We start from the raw sequence: 24,513 nt of genomic DNA, 5'->3' as shown, positions 1-24,513 counted from the left end.
TTGCATTTCTATACACTAACAATAAACAATCTGAAAAGGAAATTACAAAAACAATTTCATTTATAATAGCATCAAAAAGAATAAAATGCTTAAGATTTAACTTAAGCAAGGAGGTGAAAGACTTATACAATGAAAACTAGAAAACATTGATGAAAGAAATTAAAGAAGACATAAATAAATGGAAACACATCTCATGTTCATGGATTAGAAGACTTAAAATTGTTAAGATGTCAGTACTACTCAAAGTAATCTGCAGATTCAATGAAATCCCCATCAAAATCCCAATGACTTTTCTAAAGAAAAAGAAAAAATCATCCTAAAATTCATATGGAATCTCAAGGGATCCCAAATAGCTAAAATAATCTTGAAAAGAAGAACAAAACTGGAGGACTCAGACTTCCAGATTTCACAACTTATTACAAAGCTACAGTAATCAAAACAGTATGATACTGGCATAAAGACAGACAAATAGATCAATGGAATAGAGAGCCCAGAAATAAACCCTCATATATATGGTCAAATTTTTGACAAGAGTGCCATGATCAATCAACAGGAAAAGGACAGTCTTTTCAACAAATGGTGCTGGGAAAACTGAATATTCACATGAAAAGAATGAAGTGGCACCTTTACCTAACACCATAAATAAAATTAACTCAAAATGGATCAAAGACCTAAATGTAAGAACTAAAACAATAAAACTCTTAGAGGAAAACATAGGGGGAAATCTTCCTGACTTTGGATTTGGTAATGATGTCCTAGAGGACAACAAAGGCACAGGTAACAAAAGAAAAAATAGACATAGCCTTCACGAAAATTTTAAAATTTTGTGCATCAAAAGACACTATCAACAGAGTAAAAAGACAACTCACAGAATGGGAGAAAATATTTGCAAACCATCTATCTAATAAGGGATTAATATCCAGAATATACAGAGAACACCTAAATTTCAACAAGAAAAAAACAAACAACTCAATTCATAAATAAGCAAAAGACTTGAATAGACATTGCTCCAAAGAAGATTATGAATGACTAATAATGAAAAGATGCTCAACATCGCTAATCACTAGGGAAATGCAAATCAAAACTACAACGAGATACCACCTCATACCCATTTAGGATGTCTACTACCAAAAACCAAAAAACAAGTGTTGGTGAGGATATGGAGAAACTGGAACCCTTGTGCATTGTTGGTGGGAACATAAGATGGTACAGCCACTGTGGAAAACAGTATGGCGGCTCCTCAAAAAACTAAAAATAGAATTACCATAGGATCCAGTAACTCCACTCTTGGGTATACAGCCAAAAGAACTGAAAGCAGGGTCTTGAGATATCTACACACCAATGTTCACAATAGCATTATTCACTATAGCTAAAATGTGGAAGCAACACAAGTGTCCATTAACTAACTAATGGATAAGCAAAATGTGGTGTATATATATACAAGGGAATATCATTCATCCTTTTTTAGGATGGAAATTCTGCAAAATACAATATGAATGAACCTTGAGGACTTTATGCTAAGTGACATAAGCCAGTCACAAAAAAACAAATACTTCATGGTTCTACTTATATGAAGTACCCAGAGTAGTCAAAATCATAGAGACAGAGAGTAGAATGGGGTTGCCAGAAGGTGGGCCGAGGAAAGAATGCAGAGTTATCGTTTAATGCATATAGAGTTTCAGTTTTACCAGATGAACAGCGTTATGGAGATGGATGGTTGGAGGTGGCATAACACTATAAATATATACAATACCACTGAACTATACATTTAAAAATCATTAAGATGGTAAATTTTATGTTTTGTATTTTATAATTTTTTTAAAATTGAAAAGAAAAAAGGCCACCATAAAATACAGTCATGCATTGCTTAATGATAAATTGCTTAATGAGAAATGCATCATTAGGCAATTTTATCATTGTGCAAACATCATAGAATGTACTTACACACACCTACACACCTAGGCCATATGGTACTAATCTTATGGGACCACCGTTATATATGCATCCATCGTTAACTGAAATGTCATTATGTGGCTCATGACTGTATTCACTTGGCATAGAAACCCAGATGACATATTGTTTTCTTGGTAAATAAGTACATTCCAAAGTGGAAAGACAAAGAATTAAATAAGTCTATGGTTAAAACAATGATATGTATGTTATTAATATTTGTGCTTAAGGAATCTTTGGGTATTTGGTATTTTAAGTAAATTTGCAGTACACATTTAGGAGAATTTGGCTTAGGTTTGTAATTCAATTTTAAAATATGAAATTGAGTAACTGATCTAGATTGTGATTATAAGTTCAAATCTCACTACATTTATAAAAGGATTTGAAAGATATAAGAGCATTTAAGGTTTACATAGTTATACATTTACTGTATGCAATCTAGAAGAATTACTTAAGTATTCTGAAAAGATTTGTCAGACAACTGCAGTACCAAAAAAATAAAATATATTAAATGCATAACTACAGTTTAAAACATCTAAAGTACTTAACTAAAATGGGATTGGGCACTAATCAAAGGCCCTCAAAAATAATGGATAAAATGTTAGACTTATAAATGGAATAAGGTTTATAAGCTAAATTTAAAAGCTTAAGTAAGAACTAGGGTTCCGAATTTAATAAACTGAATATTTATTTTGATTTCAACCAAAGTAAAATGTTTCTGGCACAGAAAAATCACTGTAATGCACAAAATAAACTTATATTTAACAAACAATAAAGAGAAAATTAAAATGTTTTCATACAAAGAGAGGATAATTCATTTCTAAGACACCTGCACTATAAGAAAAATTAAAAGATGTTCTTAAGCAAAAAGTAGACACCAATTGGAAACTTGGATCTGCACAAAAGAATGAAGCATACCATTCATTCATTCACTACCAGAAATGATAAATATATGAGTAAATATTTAAAGCTTTTCTCTCATTTTTTAATTTTTAAAAATATTAGACTGCTTAAAGCAAGAATTAATAATATATTGTGAGATTCATGACAGTAACAGGTCAAATGATGGGAGAGGTAAAAGGGAAGTATACTGTTAAAAGATTTGTATTTTACACACAAAAAATACATATTTAAAGAACAGGTGGTAGGTTAAAGATCATATTGTAACTCTAGTGCAATCACTAAAAAATAAAAGAGGTATAGCTAGTAAGCAATAGGGGAGATAAAGTCCTAAAAAATATTCCATTAATTTAACAGGAGGCAGGAAATAAGAAAACAAATAGCAAAACAGTAAGGCACTCACCTCGGGCGTGAAATTTAAGGGAGGTGCCAAAAAACTCAACAATCAAGATAAATACTATTTTAATGCAATATTTTAAAAAATCTTAATTAATATAAAGATCCATTGTAAACAAAAAAATATGTCTTAAGTATACGCAGGATTAGTACTACTGATTTTTCCTTTTGCCACAGGCTCTAATGACTTGGCATGGCACATCCTTATTGAAATAGCTGACACTTTGTCCATCATGCATGTTAAAGGGTAGGCAATACTGAGAGAACTTACTGATCTCTCTCCGTCTCTCTGTCTCTGCCACACACACACACACACACACACACACACTCACTTGTTAGGTACAACATTTATATTTATTTCCCTTAAAAAGCTAAGTAAAGACTGAGTTGGTAGGGAAGGAATGGGGCAATAGGCCCACACAAACTTATTGAGATCTTTCAATTTCTCTGTCTCAGTGTTCACTGACACCCAGTGAGTGCTAGCAAGATTTCTTTTGGCTCACACGTGGAGGTCAACATGGCTTGAGAACACATAAACCTCATGGTAACCACTAAACAAAAAATCAAAGCAGAATGACAAATCATAAATAAAGAGCAAACTGAGAAACCCATCACAGAAAACCACCAAACTGACATGGCTGTCACAAATACAAGGGAACAGAAATAACGGAAATATAGAAACCAGAAAACAAGAGATGAAATGACAGTATTAAGCCCTCATATATCAATAATCACTCTAAATGTAAATGGATTGAATTCTCTAATCAAAAGACACAGAGTGTTTGGATGGATTAAAAAACAAGAACCAACAATATGCTGCCTCCAGGAACCACATATTAGATCTAAAGACAAACATAGGCTCAGAGTGAAAGGATGGAAGATGATACTCCAAGCAAATGGCAAGCAAAAGAAAGCAGGTTTTGCCATACTTACATGAGACAAAGCAGACTTCAAGATAAAAAAGACAATGAGAGATAAAGAGGGGCAGTATATAATGATAAAAGGGACATTCCACCAAGAGGACATACAGTTATGAATATATGTGCACCTAACACAGGAGCACCAAAATATATAAAGCAACTATTAATGGACCTAAAGGGAGAAACTGACAGCAACACAATAAAAGTAGAGGACCCCAACACCCCACTTACATCAATGGATAGATCATCTAGACAGAAAGTCAACAAGGAAACAGTGGCCTTACATGAAATACTAGATCAGATGGACTTAATAGAGATATATATAGAACACTTCATCCAAAAACAGCAGATACACATTCTCCTCAAGTGCACACAGAACATTCTCAAAGATAGACCATAAGTCAGGAAACAAGGTAAGCCTTAATAAATTTAAGAAGATTGCAATCATATCAAGTATCTTTTCCCACCACAATGCTATGAAACTAGAAATCAACTACAAGAAAAAAGCTGGGAAAGTCACAAATATGTGGAAACTAAACAACATGTTACTGAACAACCAATGGATCAATGAAGAAATCAAAGGAGAAATAAAAAAATACCTGGAGACAAATGAAAATGAAAACACAACATACCAACTCTAATGGGATGCAGCAAAAGCAGTACTAAGAGGGAAATGAATAGCAATACAGGCCTGCCTCAACAAACAAGAAAAATCTCAGATAAGAAGTTTTAAACTACACCTAACAGAACGAGAAAAAGAAGAACAAAGCCCAAAGTCAGTAGAAGGAGGGAAATAATGAAAATTAGAGTAGAAACAAATGAAATACAGACTTAAGAAACAATAGGAAGGATCAATGAAACTAAGAGCTGGTTCTTTGAGAAGATAAACCAAACTGACAAACTCTTAGCCAGACTCACTAAGAAAAAAGAGAGATGGCTCAAATAAATAAAATTAAAACTGAAAGAGGAGAAATTACAACGGACACCACAGAAATACAAAGGATTATAAGAGAATGTTATGAAAAACTATATGCCAACAAATTGGATAACCTAGAAGAAATGGATAAATTCATAGACTCATACAACCTCCCAAAACTGAATCAAGAAGAAATAGAGAATCTGAAAAGACCAATCACAAGTAAAGAGATTGAAACAGTAATCAAATTCTGCCAAAAAACAAAAGTCCAGGACCAGATGGTTTCTCTGGAGAATTCTACCAAACATTCAAGGATTTAATATCTATCCTTCTCAAACTATTCCAAAAAATTGAAGGAACACTTCCTAACTCATTCTATGAGGCCAACATTATCCTGATACAAAAACCAGACAAGGACAACACAAAGAAGGAAAATTACACGTCATTATCATTGATGAACATAAATGCAAAAAATCCACAAGAAAATATTGGCAAATTTAATACAACAATACATTTAAAGGATCATTCACCATGATCCAGTGGGATTTATACCAGGGATGCAAGATGGCTTAACATCCACAAATCAATCAGTGTAATACTACATATTAACAAAATGAGGGATAAAAATCACATGATCACCTCTATAGATGCAGAACAAGCATGTGACAAGCTCCAACATTCATTTATGATAAAAACTCTCAATAAAAAAGAAGGGGGCGGAGCAAAATGGCGGGGTGAGCTGGCCCAGGATTCTCTCCCCTGCAAAATACAACAAAAGATTGGAAGAACTGAATTTCAGAGAATAAACATAATGCCAGCTCGTTAGAGACCTACAATACCAAGAAGGCGGAGATCATAAACCTTGCTTACACCCTCGGAGGCGCTGGAACGGTAGGAGAGAACATCGCTCCCTCCCCTAGAGTCTGCGATCGCTGCAGCGCAGGTCAGGAAGGAGCGAGGGAGGGGCTGTGCGACTGGGGAATCATCCAGGACTCCTGCCGCTGATTCAGTGGAGACCCGCTGACGGGGGGAAAGCTTCCGTCCGCGGGGACCCCATAAACCAACGGCCTTGGGAGACCAGAGAACAGAACTGATCTGAACCCAGACCAGCGCATCTGAGTAACAGCCCCTCCGCCCCGGCAAAGCCAGTGGGCGCAGTCATCTTGCCCCAAGGCAGAGAGCTCATAACACGCGGCTCTTGACCCCCATCTAGTGGTGACAGGCTGTAACTGCAACTGAATTCTACCACCATGCGAAAAAACCGCTCCTCTACCATCCAGCAATTTATAAAAGCCCCAGACCAGAATGAAAACAAGAAAACATAGAATTAAGTCCTGAGGACCTGCAATTAGGTAAACTAAGTGATAATGAGTTCAGAGCAGCTATAATCAAAAAACTCAATGAGGTAAAGAGAAAGATAGAGAAACAAGCCAAGTTCTGGAGTTACTTCACAAAAGAGATTGAAATCATAAAGAAGAATCAAACAGAATTACTTGAGATGAAAAACACAATGGACCAGATAAAACAGAATACAGATTCCCTGAATGCCCGTGTAGACAACATAAAGGAGAAAATTAGCATAATCAAAGATAGATAGGCTGAATGGCGCCAGACAGAGGAAGAAAGAGAACTAAGAATTAAAAAAAATGAGGAAAATCTCCGAGAGATAATGGATTCAATGAGGAGTAAGAACATAAGGATCATAGGAATTCCCGAGAGTATGGAAAAGGAAAATGGAGCAGAAAGTGTGCTTAACGAAATTATTGAAGAGAACTTCCCAAATCTAGGGATCGACAGAGAACTGTGTGTAGAGGAGGGTTTTAGGTCTCCTAGATTTGTCAGTGTAAAAAGACCTACCCCACGGCACATAGTAGTAAAGTTGGCAAAAAGGAAAGATCAGGAAAGAATACTCAGGGAAGTAAGAAAAAAAAAGAGAATAACCTATAAAGGAGCCCGTATCAGACTGTCAGCGGATTTCTCTACAGAAACCCTACAAGCTAGGAGAGAATGGAGTGACATATTCAAAGCTTTAAGGGATAAAAATCTTCAGCCAAGAATACTCTATCCAGCAAGAATTTCCTTCAGATATGAGGGAGAAATTAAATCTTTTCCAGACAAACAAAAGTTAAGGGAATTTGTAACTAAAAGCCCTCCATTACAAGAAATCCTCAAGAAGGCTCTCATACCTGAAAAAAAGAAAAAAGGGAGAAAGGGGACACAATCCACAGAGTAGGGAGACCAATGGATAGAACCAGAACAGGATAGCAATTATTCAATTATAGCATTAGGGTAAAGGTAAGGAAACTACCAAAACAAGGACGATCTTAGCACTCTACCAATTAATAAGACGACTTGGAATAAAAAATGAAAATAATTATTTAGGAGGGGAAGAGCAAAGGGTCTAAATCAGTATTGGTCAAGTAAGTAAGAGACCACCAGAGAATAGACTATATTATACACGAGATTCTAAATACAAACTTCAAGGTAGACACTAAAATAAAGTATAGAACAGAGTCACAAATCATAAATAAGGAAAAATCTAAGAAACCCAGCATAAGAAATTGCAGTATTAAATGGGTAGTCTAAAGCAAACAGGAAAAGAAACGCAGGAAAACAAGATAATGAGTGACAGATTAACAGCACTAAGTCCACATGCATCAATAATCACTCTCAATGTGAACGGACTGAACTCTCCAATAAAAAGACACAGAGTGGCAAAATGGATTAAAGAACAAGATCCAACAATTTGTTGCCTCCAGGAAACACACCTCAGCCCCAAGGACAAACACAGACTCAGGGTGAAGGGGTGGAGGACAATACTTCAAGAAAATAGCAAGGAAAAAAGGGCAGGTGTTGCAATTCTCATATCAGACCAAGTGGATTTCAAAATAAGACAGGTAAAGAGAGACACAGAGGGACAATATATAATGATCAAAAGGACACTTCATCAAGAAGAAATAATGCTTATAAATATCTATGCACCCAACACAGGAGCACCAAGATTCATAAAGCAACTATTAACAGACCTAAAGGAAGATGTTAAAAACAACACAATAATAGTAGGGGACCTCAACACCACACTCACATCAATTGACAGATCATCCAGACAGAAAATCAACAAGGAAATAGTGGAGCTAAATGAAAAACTAAAACAATTGGACTTAATAGACATATATAGATCACTTCACCCTGAAAGAGCTGAATACACATTCTTCTCAAGTGCACATGGAACATTCTCAAGGATAGACCATATGTTGGGAAACAGGGCAAGCCTCTACAAATTTAAAAAAATTGAAATAATAACAAGCATCTTCTCTGATCATAGTGCTATAAGGCTAGAAATTAATTACAAGAAAAAAGCTGAGAAAGGCACAAAGATGTGGAGACTAAACAACACACTACTGAACGAGCAATGGATCATTGAAGAAATTATAGAAGAAATAAAAAAATACCTGGACACAAATGAAAATGATAGCATGCCATACCAACTCATATGGGATACAGCAAAGGCTGTATTAAGAGGAAAATTCATTGCAATACAGGCACATCTTAACAAACAAGAAAAATCCCAAATAAGCAACCTTAAAGCACACCTAACTGAACTAGAGAAAAAAGAACAAATGAAGCCCAAAGTCAGCAGGAGAGAAATAATAAAAATCAGAGCAGAAATAAATACTATTGAAATGAAAAAGGCAGTAGAAAGGATCAATGAGACAAAGAGCTGGTTTTTTGAGAAGATAAATAAAATTGACAAACCACTAGCCAGACTTACAAAGAAAAAAAGGGAGAAAGCTCAAATAAAGAAAATCAGAAATCACCATTCACCAAAATAAACTCAAAATGGATCAAAGACCTAAAGGTGAGACCTGAAACCATAAGGCTTCTGGAAGAAAACGTAGGCAGTACACTCTTTGACATCAGTATTAAAAGGATCTTTTCAGACACCATGCCTTCTCAGAGAAGGGAAACAATAGAAAGAATAAACAAATGGGACTTCATCAGATTAAAGAGCTTCTTCAAGGCAAATGAAAACAGGATTGAAACAAAAAAACAACCCACTAACTGGGAAAAAATATTTGCAAGTCATATATCTGACAAAGGCTTAATAGCCATAATATATAAAGAACTCTCACAACTCAACAACAAAACATCAAACAACCCAATCAAAAAATGGGCTGGAGACATGAACAGACATTTCTCCAAAGAAGATATACTGATGGCCAATAGGCACATGAAAAGATGCTCATCATCGCTGATCATCAGGGAAATGCAAATCAAAACTACACTAAGATATCACGTTACACCCGTTAGAATGACAAAAATATCTAAAACTAATAGCAACAAATGTTGGAGAGGTTGCGCAGAAAAAGGAACGCTCATACACTGCTGGTGGGAATGCAAACTGGTGCAGCCACTATGGAAAACAGTATGGAGATTCCTCAAAAAACTAAAAATAGAACTACCATACGATCCAGCCATCCCACTACTGGGTATTTATCCAAAAAGCTTGAAGTCAGCAATCCCAAAAGTCCTATCCACCCCAATGTTTATTGCAGCAGTGTTTACAATAGCCAAGACGTGGAAGCAACCTAAGTGTCCAGCAACAGACGAATGGATAAAGAAGATGTGGTACATATATACAATGGAATACTACTCAGCTGCAAAACAGAACAAAATCATTCCATTTGCAATAACATGGATGGACCTTGAGAGAATTATGTTAAGTGAAATAAGCTAGCGAGAGAAGGATAATCTGTGTATGACTCCATTCATATGAGGAATTTAAAATTATGGACTAAGAACAGTTTAGTGGATACCAGGGGAAAGGTGGGGTGGGGGGTGGGCACAAAGGGTGAAGTGGTGCACCTACAACATGACTGACAAACATTAATGTACAACTGAAATTTCACAAGATTGTAACCTATCAATAACTCAATTTAAAAAATTTTATAAAAAGGAAAAAAAACCCTCAATAAAATGGGTATGGAAGGAAAGTACATCAACATAACAAAGGCCACATATGACAAATCCACAGCCAACATCATACTTAATGGTGAAAAACTGAAAGCCATCCCTCTGAAAACAGGAACAAGACAAGGGTGTCTGCTCTCACTACTCTTACTCAACATAGTACTGGAGGGTTTGGCCAGAGCAATTAGGCAAGAAAAAGAAATAAAAGGAATCCAAATTGGAAAGGAAGAAGTAAAACTCTCACTGTTTGTGGATGACAAGATTCTATATATAGAAAACCCTAAAGAATCCATCAGAAAACTATTTATAAATAATCAACAACTACAGCAAAGTTGCAGGGTACAAAATCAACTTACTAAAATAAGCGTATATTTCTATACACTAATAATGAACTAGCAGAAAGAGAAGTCAAGAATGCAATCTAATTTACAATTGCAACAAAAAGAATAAAATATCTAGGAATAAATTTAACCAAGGAGGTGAAAGACCTATACACTGAAAACTATAAGACATTATTGAAAGAATCAAAGAAGACATAAAGAAATGGAAAGATATTCCATGCTCATGGATTGGAAGAACAAACACAGTTAAAACATCCTTATCACCTAAAGCAATGTACTGATTCAATACAATCCCAATCAGAATCCCAACAACATTCTTCACAGAAATTGAACAAAAGAATCCTAAAACTTATATGGAACAACAAAAGAACCTTAATAGCCAGAGCAATCCTGAGAAAAAAGAAAAAAGCTGGAGGCAACACAATCCATGACTTAAATTATACTACAAAGCTATAGTAATCAAAACAGCATGACACTAGCACAAAAACAAACACACAGATCAACGGAACAGAACTGAAAGCCCAGAAATAAAACCACACATCTATGGACAGCTAATCTTTGACAAAGGAGCCAAGAACATACAGCGGAGAAAGGAAAGTACCTTCAATAAATGGTGTTGGGAAAACTGGACAGCCACATGCAAAAGAATGAAAGTAGACCATTATCTTACACCATACACAAAAATTAATTCAAAATAGATTAAAGACTTGAATGTAAGACCTGAAACCATAAAATTCCCATAAGAAAATATAGTTGGTACAGTCTTTGACATCAGTCTTGGCAGCATCTTTTCAAACACCATCTCTACTCAGGCAAGAGAAACAAAAAGAATAACAAAATAAACAAATGGGACTGCATCAAACTAAAATGCTTCTGCAAGGCAAAGGAAACCTTTAACAAAACGAAAAGACAACCCACTAACTGGGAGAAAACATTTGCAAATCATATACCTGACAAGGGGTTAATTTCCAAAATATATAAAGAATTCATACAACTCAACAACAAAAGAACAACCAATTCGATCCAAGAATGAGCAGAGGATATGAACATTTTTTCAAAGAAGATACAGAGATGGCCAACAGGCACATGAAAAGATGTTCATCACCAATTAATAGGGACATGCAAATCAAAACTACAATGAGATATCACCTTACACCTGTCAGAATGGGATAATTACCAAGACAAAAAACAACAAATGTTGGAGAAGATGTGGAGAAAAGGGACCCTTCACACACTGCTGGTGGGAATGCAAACTGGTGCAGCCACTTTGGAAAAACAGTATGGAGATTTCTCAAAAACTTAAAAATATAAATACCATATGATCCAGCTATTCCACTACTGGGTATTTATCCAAAGAACTTGAAATCAACGGAAAGAGATTTATGCACCCCTATGTTCATTGCAGCATTATTCACAGCAGTCAAGATGTGGAAGCAACCCAAGTGCTCTTCTATGGATGAATGGATAGAGAAGATTTGGTATATATATCCAATGGAATACTACTCAGCTATAAAAAAAGACGAAATCGTCTCATTTGCAATAACATGGATGGACCTTCAGGGTATGATGTTAAGTGAATAAGCCAGACAGAGAAAGACAAACACTATATGATTTCACTCATATGTAGACGATAAATAAACACATGGATAAAGAGAACAAATTTAGTGGTTACCAGACGAAAAGGGGGTCGGGGTGGGCAAAAGGGGTAAAGCAGCACATATGCATGGTGATGGATAAAAACCAGACTATTGGTGGTAAGCACGATGCAGTCTATACAGAAACTGATACATAATAACGTACACCTGAAGTTGCACAATGTTATAAACCAATATGACTTCAATAAAATAATTTTTTAAAAAAACAACAAAACATGATTCAGTGTTCTCCAGAGAGGTGTTGCTCCATGCTCAGTTGAGGGCATTGCTGGCTGGGCTTTTATGCTAAACCTCAGCAGGAAGAACCATTTGCACAGATTCTTATCAGGGCCTCCCATAGACTTTCCTCCCATAGGCTTTCTCTCATAGGTTAAATATCTGTTTACATTACTTGCTTTAAAGTATAGACATGCCTTCTCCTTTTCAAATGTTTCCCCAAAATACCATGTCCAAATGAAAGTTTCATATAAACATGTTTGACATTTCTTAAAAACAACATAATTGCAATTTTACAAAGAGGAGTGAACAATGTCAAAACAGTTCACTTTGGGGGTAGGATGGGGATGAGAGTTCCTTCAGAAATATTTTGTCAAGTCTCAAGAATTCCAACATTTTGAGGGCAAGAGATTGTAGGAGTGAGCAAAGAAAATCACATAAGAAACAGTCAGGGAGGAAGAAAATGAGGAACATATATTCTGGAAGCCAAATAAAGCGTTTTTAAAATGAGGGATTATTCAAATGTTGAGAGGGTAAGATGAAAACTGAAAATTTACATCATGTTTGGGAAGTTTGAGGTCACTGGTAACTTAATAAGAGCTCAGTGAAATGGTGTGGAAAAAGCCTGGTTGGGGTAGGTTCAAAAGGGACTGGAAAAGCAAAAGGAAGACAGGGAGTAGAAATAACTTTTTGGAGGAACATCGCCTAAAATAAAGTAAAGATCTAGGGCATGAACTGGAACAGGATATGGGGTCCTGAAAACTTTTGAAATGTCAGGATGAATCATCTCCATTAACATATGAACGTGACACAACTCGTTAATTAATTATGCGTGTATGTGTATATGTATGTCTGTATATGTGTAGTACTATGAAATTTTATCACATGTGTACACTTGTGTGACCACCACAACTGGGTTACAGAATTGTTCCATCCCCACTAAAAAACTGTCTCATGCTACCACTTTACTCAGACCCTCCCCCTAAGCCTAATCCCTGGCAACCACTGACATGTCCTCCATCACTCTAATTTTGTCATTTTGAGAGTGAGAAATAAATGGAATCATACAGTATGCAACCTTTTGAGATTTTTTTTCCTTCAGCATGACATCACTGAGATTCATCTAAGTTGTTGCATGTATCAATACTTCATTCCTTTTTGTGGCTGAATAGTATTCCACTGTATAGAAATACCACAGTTTTCTTGTCCATTAGTCTACTGAAGTATATATCGGTTCTTTCCAGTTTAGGGCTATTACAAATAAAGCTTCTTTGAACATTAGTGTACAGGTTTTGTGTGGACATACATTTTCATTTCTCTAGGATAAATACCCACGTGTGCAACTGCTGGGTCATAAGGTAAGAGAATGGTTAACTTTATAAGAAATTGCCAAACTGTTTTACAGAGTGGCTATACCATTTTACATTCCCTCAACAATGTATAAGAAAATTAGTTGTTCCACAACTTTACCAGTATTTGGTAGCCAATATTTCTTATTTCAGGCATTGTGATAGGTGTGTAGTGGTGTCTTACCATGGCTTTAATTTACTTTTATCTAATGGCTAATGATGCTGATCATATTCTCATGTGCTTATTTGCCATCTGTATATTTTCTTGGGTAAAGTGTTGATGTCTTTTGCCTATTTTCTTTCTTTTTTTTTTTTTTAAAGATTGGCATCTGAGCTAACAACTGTTGCCAATCTTCTTTTTTTTCTTCTTCTTTTTGTCCCCAAAGCCCCCCAGTACAGAGTTGTGTATTCTAGTTGTGAGTGCCTCTGGTTGTGCTATGTGGGACGCTGCCTCAGAATGGCCTGATGAGCAGTGCGTAGGACCGCACCCAGGATGCGAACCGGCAAAGCCCGGGCCATTGAAATGGAGCACAAAAACTTAACCACTCGGCCTCAGGGCCAACCCCCTTGCCTATTTTCTAATGGGCTGGTTTATTCCTTTAGTGTTCAGTTCAGAGTGTTCTTTATGTATTTTGGATATAAGTCCTTTGTTGGATATGGGCTTGCAAATATTTTCTCCCACTCTGTACCTTGCCTTTTCATCCTCTTCACTGCGGCTTTCACATGGCAGATGTTTTTTTTTTTATTTTGATAAGGTCCAATTTAACAATTTTATTTTATGGTTCATACTTCTGGTGTCATGTCTAAGAACTCTTCACCTAACTCTAGGTCTCAAAGATTTTCTCCTATGGTTTCTTATAAAAGTTTTAGAGTTTTACATTTTACATTTAGATCTATGATTCATTTTGAGCCAATTTTTGTATAAGGTGTGAGGTATATGATGAGGTTCTCCCTTCCCAGTGCCATGGAAGTCCAATTGTCCCAACATTGTGAAGACTATCTTTACTTCATTGAAGTGATCTTTCACCTTTGTAAAAAACCAGATGGGTGTATGTTTAGGGGTCTATCACTGGAATCTCTATCTTGAATTGATTTACACATTCGACTCTCCCCCAATACCACAATGTCTGGGTTGCTGCAGCTATACAGTAAGTCTTGAAGTTATGTAGTGTGCTTCCTCTAACTATTCTTCTTTGTCAATACTGTTGTAGCTATTCTAGTTCCTTTGTTATTTCCACATAAATTTTTGAATCAGCTTGTGCCTTTTTTAAAGCTGATGGCATTCTTTTCTGTTTTTTAAATTTCTATTTTGAGGTAGTTGTAGATTCACATGGATTTGTAAGAAACAATACAGAGAGACCCTGTATACTCATAACCCAGTTTTCCCCAATAGTAAAATCTTATATAACTATACTACAATAATATAAGGAAATTGACATTGATAAAATCACTAACCTTACTCGGCTTTCATTAGTTTTATATGCACTTATTTGTGTATGTGTTTAGTTCTATGTTCATTTTATCACATATACAGATTCACGTGACCACTACCACAGTGAAGATACAGAGCAGTAAACATATAAGAACAGTCCCGTTCTACCTTTATAGCCAAAGTCACCTCTCTCTCCCACCTCTTTTCACTCCTAGGAACCACTGATTTATTTCCAATCACTTTAATCTTATCAATTTGAAAGTGATATATAAATGGAAGCATACAGTATGTAACCTTTTGAGACTGGTGTTTTTCACCAGCATAATTCCCATGAGATCCATCCAAATTGTTGCATGTGTCAATAGGCAATTCCTTTTGATCGCTGAGTAATATTCCATGGTATGGATATACCACAGTTTGTCTGACCATTTACCTCTTGAACCTCTTGAAGGACACTGGGGTTGTCCAGATACTGGCTATTATAAATAAAGTTGCTGTAAACATTAATGTAAAGGTCTTTCTATGAACATTAAGTTTTCTTTTCTCTGGGATAAATGCCCAGAACTGCAATTTCTGGGTTGTATGGTTAAGCACACACAATCCAGAAATTTAGTTTAGTTTTGTAAGAAACTGCCACACTGAGCAGAGCAGCTATACCATTTTACATTTCCACCAGCAATGTATAAGTGATCCAGTTTGTCAACAAGCATTTGGAGTTATCACTATGTTTTAAATTTAGCCATTCTGATAGATGAGTAGTGATTTTAGTTTTAATTTGCATTTTCCTAATGGCTAATGAAGTTGAAGATCTTTTCATGTGCTTATTTGCCATCTGTATATCCTCTTTGGTGAAATGTCTGTTCATGGATTTTGCCCATTTTCTTATTGGATTGTTTGGGATTTTTTTTTTTTTACACTGTTGAGTTTTAAGAGTTCTTCATATATTCTAGATACAAGTCTTTTGTCAGATACATACTCTACAAATATTGTCTTCCAGTCTGACACTTTCCTTTTTATCCATCTCACGAGGTCTTTCACAGAGCAAGTTTTTCACTTTAATGATGTTCCATTTATCATCTTTCCTTTTATGGATAGTGCTTTTGGTAGAAAGTCTAAGAACACTTTGTCTAGCCCTAGATCCCCCAAATTTTCTCCTACGTTTTATTTTCTGAGGGTTTTATAATTCACATTTTGTACTTAAATCTGTAATCAATTTTGAAGCTTTTTACGTTTTGCTGAGTTTTTCTGGTCTAACCCATGAAGTTTACGTCAAGGGTCATTTTTTTCCCTTTGGATGTCCAATTTCTCCAGGAGTATTTGTTAAAAACGCTAGCCTTCTTCCATTGTTCAGGGTTTTTTTTCCATTTATCTTTATGTGGTAAAATATATATAACATAAAATTTGTCATTTTAAAACTATTTTTAAGCATACAATCTGGTGGCATTAATTACATGCACAATGTTATGCAACCACCACTACGATCTATTTCCAAACCTTTTTATTACTCCAAACAGAAACTCTGTACCCATTAAGTAATAATTCCTCATTCCTCCCTTCTCCCAGCCCCTGGCACCTCTAATCTACTTTCTGTCTCTATGAATTTGCCTATTCTATATATTTCATATAAATAGAATCATACAATATTTATCCTTTTTTGTCTGGCTAGTTTCACTTAGCATAGTGTTTTTCAAAGTTCATCCATATTGTAACACACATGTTGTAGCAGACTTTATTCATTTTTATGGCTGAATGATATTCCACTGTATGTATCTACCACATTTTATTTATCCATTCATCTGTTGATGGATGCTTGGGTTGTTTCCAGCTTTTGGCTACTGTGAATAATGCTGCAAAGAACAATGGCATATAAGTATCTGTTTGAGTCCCTATTTTCAATTTTTGGGGGTATATACCTAGGAGTGGAATTGCTAGTTCATATGGTAATTCTATGTTAAGGTTTTTGAGGAAGTACAAACTGTTTTCCACAGTGGGAGACCATTTTACACTTCCACTAGCAATGTGCAAGGTTTACAATTTCTCCACATCCTTATTTATGTCATTGATCCATTCGAGTTGATTTTTATATATGGTGTGAGGCAGGGGTCACTGAATTGCCTTGCATCTATGTCAAAATCAGTTGGTATCAAGAAAACATAAGAACCCACATAATGGAACAAAATTTTTGCAAATCACATATTAAATAAAGGTGACCTCTTCTTTAATTCATCGATTATTTAGAAGTGGATTTATTTGGTTTCCAAGTGTTTGAAGATTTTCTTGTTGACTTCATTACCAATTTCTAGTGTGATTCTATTGTGGTCAGAGAAAGTATTCTGTATGATTTCAGTACTTTTAAATTTGTTCAGGTTGGTCTTATGGCCCAGGATATGACCTATATTGATATATTTTCTGTGGACACTAGAAAAGGATATGTCCTCTGCTATTCTTGGGTTGAGTGTTCTATAAATGTCACCTAGGTCCTGTTGGTTGATGTTGTTGTTCAGATATTCTTTATCTTTCATGGTTTTCTGTTTAGTAGTTGTATCAATTACTAAGAGAAGGATGTTGTAGTCTTCAACTATAGTTATGATTTATCTATTTCTCCTTTTAATTTTGTCTAGTTTTTGCTTCATGTATTTTGAAGCTCTGTTCTTGGGTTCCTACACATTTAGAACTGTTACGTCCTCTTGATGAATTAACTTTTTTTTTTATCATTATGTAACGTCCTTCTTTGTCTCTGGTGATTTCCTTTGCTCTGAAGTCTACTTTGTCTAATATTAGTATAGCAACTCCAGCTTTGATTAGAATTTGCATAGCATATTTTTTCACTGTTTTACTTTTAACCTACCTATATAAGAAGTGAATTTCTTGTAGACAGCATATAGTTGTGCCATATTTTTAAAATCTTTCCTGCCAGTCTCTGTCCTTTAATTGGTAGATTTAGATCATTTACATTGAATATATTTATTGATATGTTAGGATTTAAGTCTGCCATTTTAATATTATTTTTATGTTTGTTCCCTCTGATTTTGTTCCTGTGTTTCCTTTTTCTGGTTTTCCTGTTGGTTATTCAAAATTTTTATCTATGGTGTTTTTTAGTATATCTCTTTGTATAATATTTTGGTGTGGTTGCCCTAGAATTACTATATATATATCCCTAACTTAGTAGATTCTAATAGCGTCAACATTCTACCATTTCAAGTAGAATGTAGAAACCTAAACACTTTTTAGGTCCCTTTACACTACCCCCCTTCCTTTATGATATAATTGTCTTAAATCTCTTAAAATATATTGAGACCCACATCAGACAATGTTAGGATTTTTGCTTTTAATCATCAAACATAATTTTTAAACTCTGGAGGAAGAGAATTGTCTATTGTATTTACTTATATATTACCCTCTCTGTTGCTCTTTTTTTATTTCTGACATTCCAAGATGACTTTTTCCTCCATTTTATTGAGATATAGTTGACATATAACGTTGTATTAGTTTTAGGTGTACAACATAATAATTTGATATATGTATACAAGTTTACTTTTTTAATCATTTTCTTTTGTCTAAAGAACTTCTATTTCCATTTGTTTCTTCCTTAGTCCTTCTATTTCTTTGCTAAGAATTTCTACATTTTCATTTGTTTAATGAGTGCTCATAAATGTTTGTTGGAGACATTTTATGATAGCTGCTTTAAAATACTTAGATAGTTTCAACATCTGTTTCTCTTGATGTTGACATCTATTGATTACCTTTTCTCATTTAAGTTGAGATTTTTGTAGGTTTGGTAGGACGTAAAACTTTGGATTGTATCCTGGGCATTTTGAGAGTATTATGAGATTCTGGTTCCTCTTTAAATCTATTTTAACAGACAGTCAACATGTTTAGGTTCACGACACATGTCCTGGCCCATGTTTCTTGGCTGTGGTTCAAATACCAATTTAGTTTTCAAAGGCTTTACAGTGCTTTTCTGGCCTTTCCCACTAGGTGCTACCCAGAGGTCAATCTAAAACCTGGATGGTGTTCCAGATCAACGTTCAGTTATCAAATCTTCTGCTGTGTTGTGTCTGTGTGGTTTCATGCATGGGTTACACAAAGATCTGCACAGGATTTTACATACAAGTTTTAAAAATCCCTTTTTCCAGCATGGCAATTCTTCAGAAAATTAAACACAGAATTACTGTATGATCCAGCAATTCCACTTCTGGGTATATACCTCTCAAAAGTGAAAGCAGGGTCTTGAAAAGATATTTGTAGGGGGCCGGCCTGGTGGCACAGTAGTTAAGTTTGCACATTCCGCTTCAGCAGCCCAGGGTTCACCGGTTCGGATCCCAGGTGTGGACCTATGCACTGCTTGTTAAGCCATGCTGTGGTAGGCGTCCCACATATAAACTAGAGGAAGATGGGCACAGATGTTAGCTCAGGCCCAGTCTTCCTTGACAAAAAAAAAAGAAAAGAAAAGAAAAAAAGAGGAGGATTGGCAGCAGATGTTAGGTCAAGGCTAATCTTCCTCAAAAAAAAAAAAGAAAAGAAAAGATATTTGTACACTCACGTTCATAGCAGCATTATTCAAAATAGCCGAGAGATGGAAGTAATCCAAATGTCCATCAGCAGATGAATGGATAAGCAAAATGTGGTATATACATATAATGGAGTATTATTCAGCCTGAAAAAGGAAGGAAATTCTGACATACGCTACATCATGGATGAACCTTAAAAACATTATACTAAGTGAAATAAGACAGTCACAAAAAGAAAAATATTGTATGATTCTACTTATGTGAAGCATCTAAAGTAGTCAAATTCATAAAAACAGAAAGTAGAATGGTAGTTACCAGGTGCTGAAGGGTAGGGGAAAAAGGGGAGTTGTTTAATGGGCATAGAGTTTCCTATTTGTAACATGAAAAAGTTTTAGAAATGTGTTTCACAACAATGTGAATATACTTAACACTACTGAATTGTACACTTAAAAATTATTAAGATGGTGAATTTAATGTGCTTAACACAATAAAAAAAGAAGAAAAAAGGAAGGAAATTCTGACATATGCTATAATATAGATGAACCTTGACATTATGCTAAGTGAAATGAGCCAGACACAAAAGGAAAAACATTGTATGATTCCACTTATATGATATAACTAGAGTAGTCACATTCAGAGAGCTAGACAATAGAATAGTGGTTGCCAGGGCCTGGGGGGAGGGGAGATAAGGAGTTATTATTCAATAGATACAGTTTCACTTTGAGAGGATGAAAAAGTTCTAGAGATGAATGGTGGTGATGGTAGCAAAACAAGGTGAATGTTCTTAATGCCACTGAACTATATACCTAAAATTGGTTAAAATGATCAATTTTATGGTAAGTATATTTTACCACAATAAAAAAGTCACTTTCTCCAGATAACTTCTCTCAATAATTCTCCTCTCAGTCTCTAGTTGTGGGAGGGAGGACAGAAGAACCACCTGTTATTTCAGGACAGGAATGTAAGGGATCTGCCCATAGTCTCCGAGGCCCCAGCCCCAGGTGGGGAGAGGGAGGGAAGTGGGTTTTTTGTGGTGTTCACCTGAGTAGGGCTGGTATGGTCAAAATGTTTATATCCTGCTGGGCTACCCTTCTCCCAGTCCTCCCAGTACAAAAGAGCAGACTTTTGTGGGGGCCTTTTTTTTTTTCTATCTGAAGCTATAGGTGTTTCTGGGTTTCAGGTCTCTCCAGAGCTCATGTCAGGACAAAACAATAGTAAAAGAACAAAAAAATACAATAGGGAACTCACTCCCTACTAGGTAGTTCCTTGAGTCTTATGAATCCTAGCCAGTCTATCTTTTTTCTCCACCTTTCAGAGTCTTCTGTCAGTTGCTTTGTGAATTTTGTCCAGTTTTTAATTTTTTTCTTTTTCTTTAATTCTTGTAAAAAATAGGGTGGAATGTGCTTACTCCATTTTGTCTGGAACAGAAGTTCCAGAAGCTGCACTTGCTACTTTTGTACTCCCCAGGTTCCTCTTTTACCTCTTTTAGTAGTTGACCACATTTTGCTATTTGGTAAAATACTGATATTACATTTTCCTGTTCAAGTTACTGCTGTGGTATTCATGTCCTGACTGGACTCCAAGTGATATGCAATTTTTGGTAATGATAAAGCTTAGGGTATGGCCATCAGTGTGGATGGTAGAGGTATGTGGAAGAGACAATCATTGGAAATGAAGATGTCAACAAGCAGAGAAACTGAGGAGTTGGAAGGATCATCTACATCAAAATTGAAGCCACAAAAGAGAAGACAGAAAGACAATGTGCCAGGAGCTCACTGGCTCAGCACCTTTACCACATTATGCCATGACCACCAGGCATTTCCACAAATGAACCCAGGAGTGCTGACAGAACATCCAGTTTCAACTCTGATTCAAATATTGTTCATGGAACAGTTGTTATTGTTGGGTAATGTTAAGAACCCCAGTCTGGGGTCAGGAATCTAGTTCTGATCCTGCCTTTCTCATGTACATTCTAGCCTTATGATCTTAGTAATACATTTCCCTTCTTTGAATCCAGGTTCAAGCCACAATTCCTCATCTGTGAAACAGAATGTTCATTTCATTTCTGTTTGCCTCATAGAATGGCTGTGAAGGGAGTTTGAACACACCACATTCACTAGTATACTCATGCTGGAGATGAAGCCTTTCTACTTCTAGCTGCTCAGATACACAGATTCTTCAGTAAATCATGACTTTTTGCCCTTGCCCCTGCTCTGACCCAAGTCTTCCTTTGTTTTCCCTTGGACACTGCTACAACCTACTACTCATCTCCCTGACAATTCGCCCTCATAGACTGCCAGATGAGTCTTTCTAAAACATTATCTTTCAAAAATAACAATCTATCCTCTAAAACCTACCATGGCTGCCTTAAACATTTAGCGATCTCCATGATCCGGCCTCAGTGAGCCTCGCAGCTACACTTCCTCTTCACATAGTCCTCTCATGTCCCCAAAGCATATCACTTTTGGCATCCATACAGGTTAGGTCTCTGATCTACAAACTTGTTATTTCTCATTTAGATGCCTTTTGAATAAGCTGTTGCCTCTGCCTGGAATACCCTCTTTCCCCATCTCTGCTTGGTAAAATAGTATTTTTCCTTCAAGATTCAACTCAAACACAATTCTAAGGACACATATCTTTTACACACAATGGGAGGTAGCTTTTTCCTTCAGTGAGGTTCTGCTGCATTTGACTTATTCTTCTCTGAAAGGCACTCAGCACAAATGGTCTTATACTGTGGCTATTTATAAACATGCCATAGCTCCTTCACTGGCTAGGAACATCTCTTAGTCAGGACTATATCTTATTCATTTCCCCAGCACTCATAAGAACTCCTGGAATGTAGTAGATGCGCAGGGAATGTTAGTTAAACAGATTGCTAAGGTAGTGCTTGGGGTTAAGTTGTAAGCATGATTTGCAGTGGGGACAAATTTGAATTATGGGTGGAGACTACATAGAGTGTGTATAATTTATGAGGCTGTGATTGAGAATGTAAGGGTAAACATGTATGGTTTGTAAGGGAGAAGTGGTTCGTGTACGTGCTGTGTGCATATGTGCCATATGAACACAGGAGAAATTGCCCAGGACTTGTACTTTCCACAACTTGGGCCAGGTTGGGCATCTTCTACGGCATTGGCCTATCTCCTCCCCACCCCAGCCCCTGCTTTCCTACCTTAAGTATACGTCAGTCTCCAGCCCAAAAGCCCCGTGTTCAATAGCTTTCTCAAAGGACATCATGGTATTCTCAGGCCCCAGCTGTGGAAGAAAAGGACATCAGGCCCTATACGTCAGATCTCTCCTCTCAACATCCCTTTTATGGTAGGGAGGGATCCCAGTAATGAAAGGGCTTTATGAAGCAGAGTTTGGCTCCCTCGGCTCTTTTTTCAAAGAGACTGCCTATATTCTCCTCTACCCAATCTGATTCTGGGACTCTGCTCATCTGAGGCAATGTCACTGGGCACAGTAAAGAGAAATGGACTGAGAGTTAGGTGACTTAGGTTCAAGTCCAATCCCTACAATTAACTCTTTATTCTTGTCATTTCAAGCCAACCCCTTTCCTCTCCACAGGTTCTTATGGTTCTGAGGTCTCCTTCTCTCATCCACACACCCTATGCATACTTGTACTCACCCACGCCCATAAAGCTCAGACCTACCATGGGTGCACCTCTATGTCCAAAGATGTCTGGCTTGGGTCCCAATTTATCCTTCTCCTGAATGCAGGGAGAGTAAATCCCCAATGGGACCACATAGAGACATAAAAGGATAAGAAAAAAGGGCAATCCAATAGCCACTTGTAGAGCTGAAAAAGTTGGAAGGAGGGGGAAGTGAGGAAAAAAAGGAAACGGGGAACGAAGAACCATCCCAAGCAACTAACTATCCCAAAGGAGCAGGCAGTAAAACACCCAGCCCCTGGTTTCATTGACTCTGTGGACTGCTGATTTACTCTATACTTCTGTCACATCCACACTTACTTTCAGTGATCTCAAAGTACAGGACTATCCAAATATAGCATTATTATTAAGGCAATATTGTTGGAACTGTAAATTTACAAGGGACTGTGCAGGAGGTGGGAAGGGAAGCAAGGAAAGGGAATGTTAAGAAATAGCTTCTCAGAAGGAGGAGTACTTTGGCTGGTTCTGAGAAAGCCTGGAAAGATAAGCCTGTAAAGATCAGCCTAAAACGCCCCTATATTTACGGCAGTACAGTATAGTAGAAGGGTTACTGGTTGACAGAAATCTGAATTCAAAGCCAAACTCTACCACTTGCTAATTGTGAGACTAAGACTGTGCTGCTTAACCTCTCTGGGTCTTCATTTTCTTCTCTGAAAAATGCGGCCATCTTGCTGCTAAGATCCACCTCATAGAGGTGATAAGACAGTGTTGACTTATAATAGGTATTGAATAACTATTAGGTATTTGCGTCTCTCTCTCTCTGTTACACACACACACACACACCCCAACACACAGCCTGTCCACAATACCTGTTATCACTGGCCATTCCTGAACACTTACTATTTTAGACCTCTAAGGATTTTACCCATTTGCACATTTTTAAGTTTCCACCCAGGCTTCAGTCACTTTCAAATATAGATCTCCAGCTCTAACCTCTCAATTTTGCGAGTCTATCACAGCTCTTGACTCTTCTTCTCTCACGACTTGTCATCTTGTATTTTCTGATTCTAGCTAAAATTTAATAAATGAAAAAGAAAAGAGCTCATTATTGTCCCCTTTAAGCTCTTGCCCAGAGACACTTCCTAAAATTCATCCTCCACATGCATATACACACATGTACAAACACAATAGCAACACGACCAATCCAGTCTTTCTCTTGCCTGAATCCTTGCACAAGTCAGGAAGCAAACACTCCTTGTTTAACCAATAGTAAAAAGAGACACACAGAGAAAACAAGATCCTACCGGTTTCACAATAAGGGTGCTGAGAAATAACTCCATTCTCA

At 36.5% G+C, this 24,513-nt stretch overlaps 1 protein-coding gene across 1 annotated transcript in view; it reads right to left on the bottom strand.

Moving 5' to 3' along the window:
* GDPD4 (glycerophosphodiester phosphodiesterase domain containing 4) overlaps positions 1 to 24,513 on the bottom strand; it is a 100,149-nt gene that overhangs the window by 68,083 nt on the left and 7,553 nt on the right. Inside the window, exons 6-8 of the mRNA XM_070491515.1 lie at positions 24,162 to 24,239; positions 23,211 to 23,356; positions 22,730 to 22,812 (exon numbers count right to left, since the gene is read on the bottom strand). Coding sequence (XP_070347616.1) covers positions 22,730 to 22,812; positions 23,211 to 23,356; positions 24,162 to 24,239 — 307 coding nt within the window. The remainder of the gene's footprint in view (positions 1 to 22,729; positions 22,813 to 23,210; positions 23,357 to 24,161; positions 24,240 to 24,513) is intronic.

The sequence above is a fragment of the Equus asinus genome, chromosome 20 (assembly GCF_041296235.1).
Source record: "Equus asinus isolate D_3611 breed Donkey chromosome 20, EquAss-T2T_v2, whole genome shotgun sequence".
NCBI classification, from domain to species: Eukaryota; Metazoa; Chordata; class Mammalia; order Perissodactyla; family Equidae; genus Equus; species Equus asinus.
The sequence above is the reverse complement of the archived record's forward strand: the minus strand, read 5'-3'. Positions and strand labels throughout refer to the sequence as shown.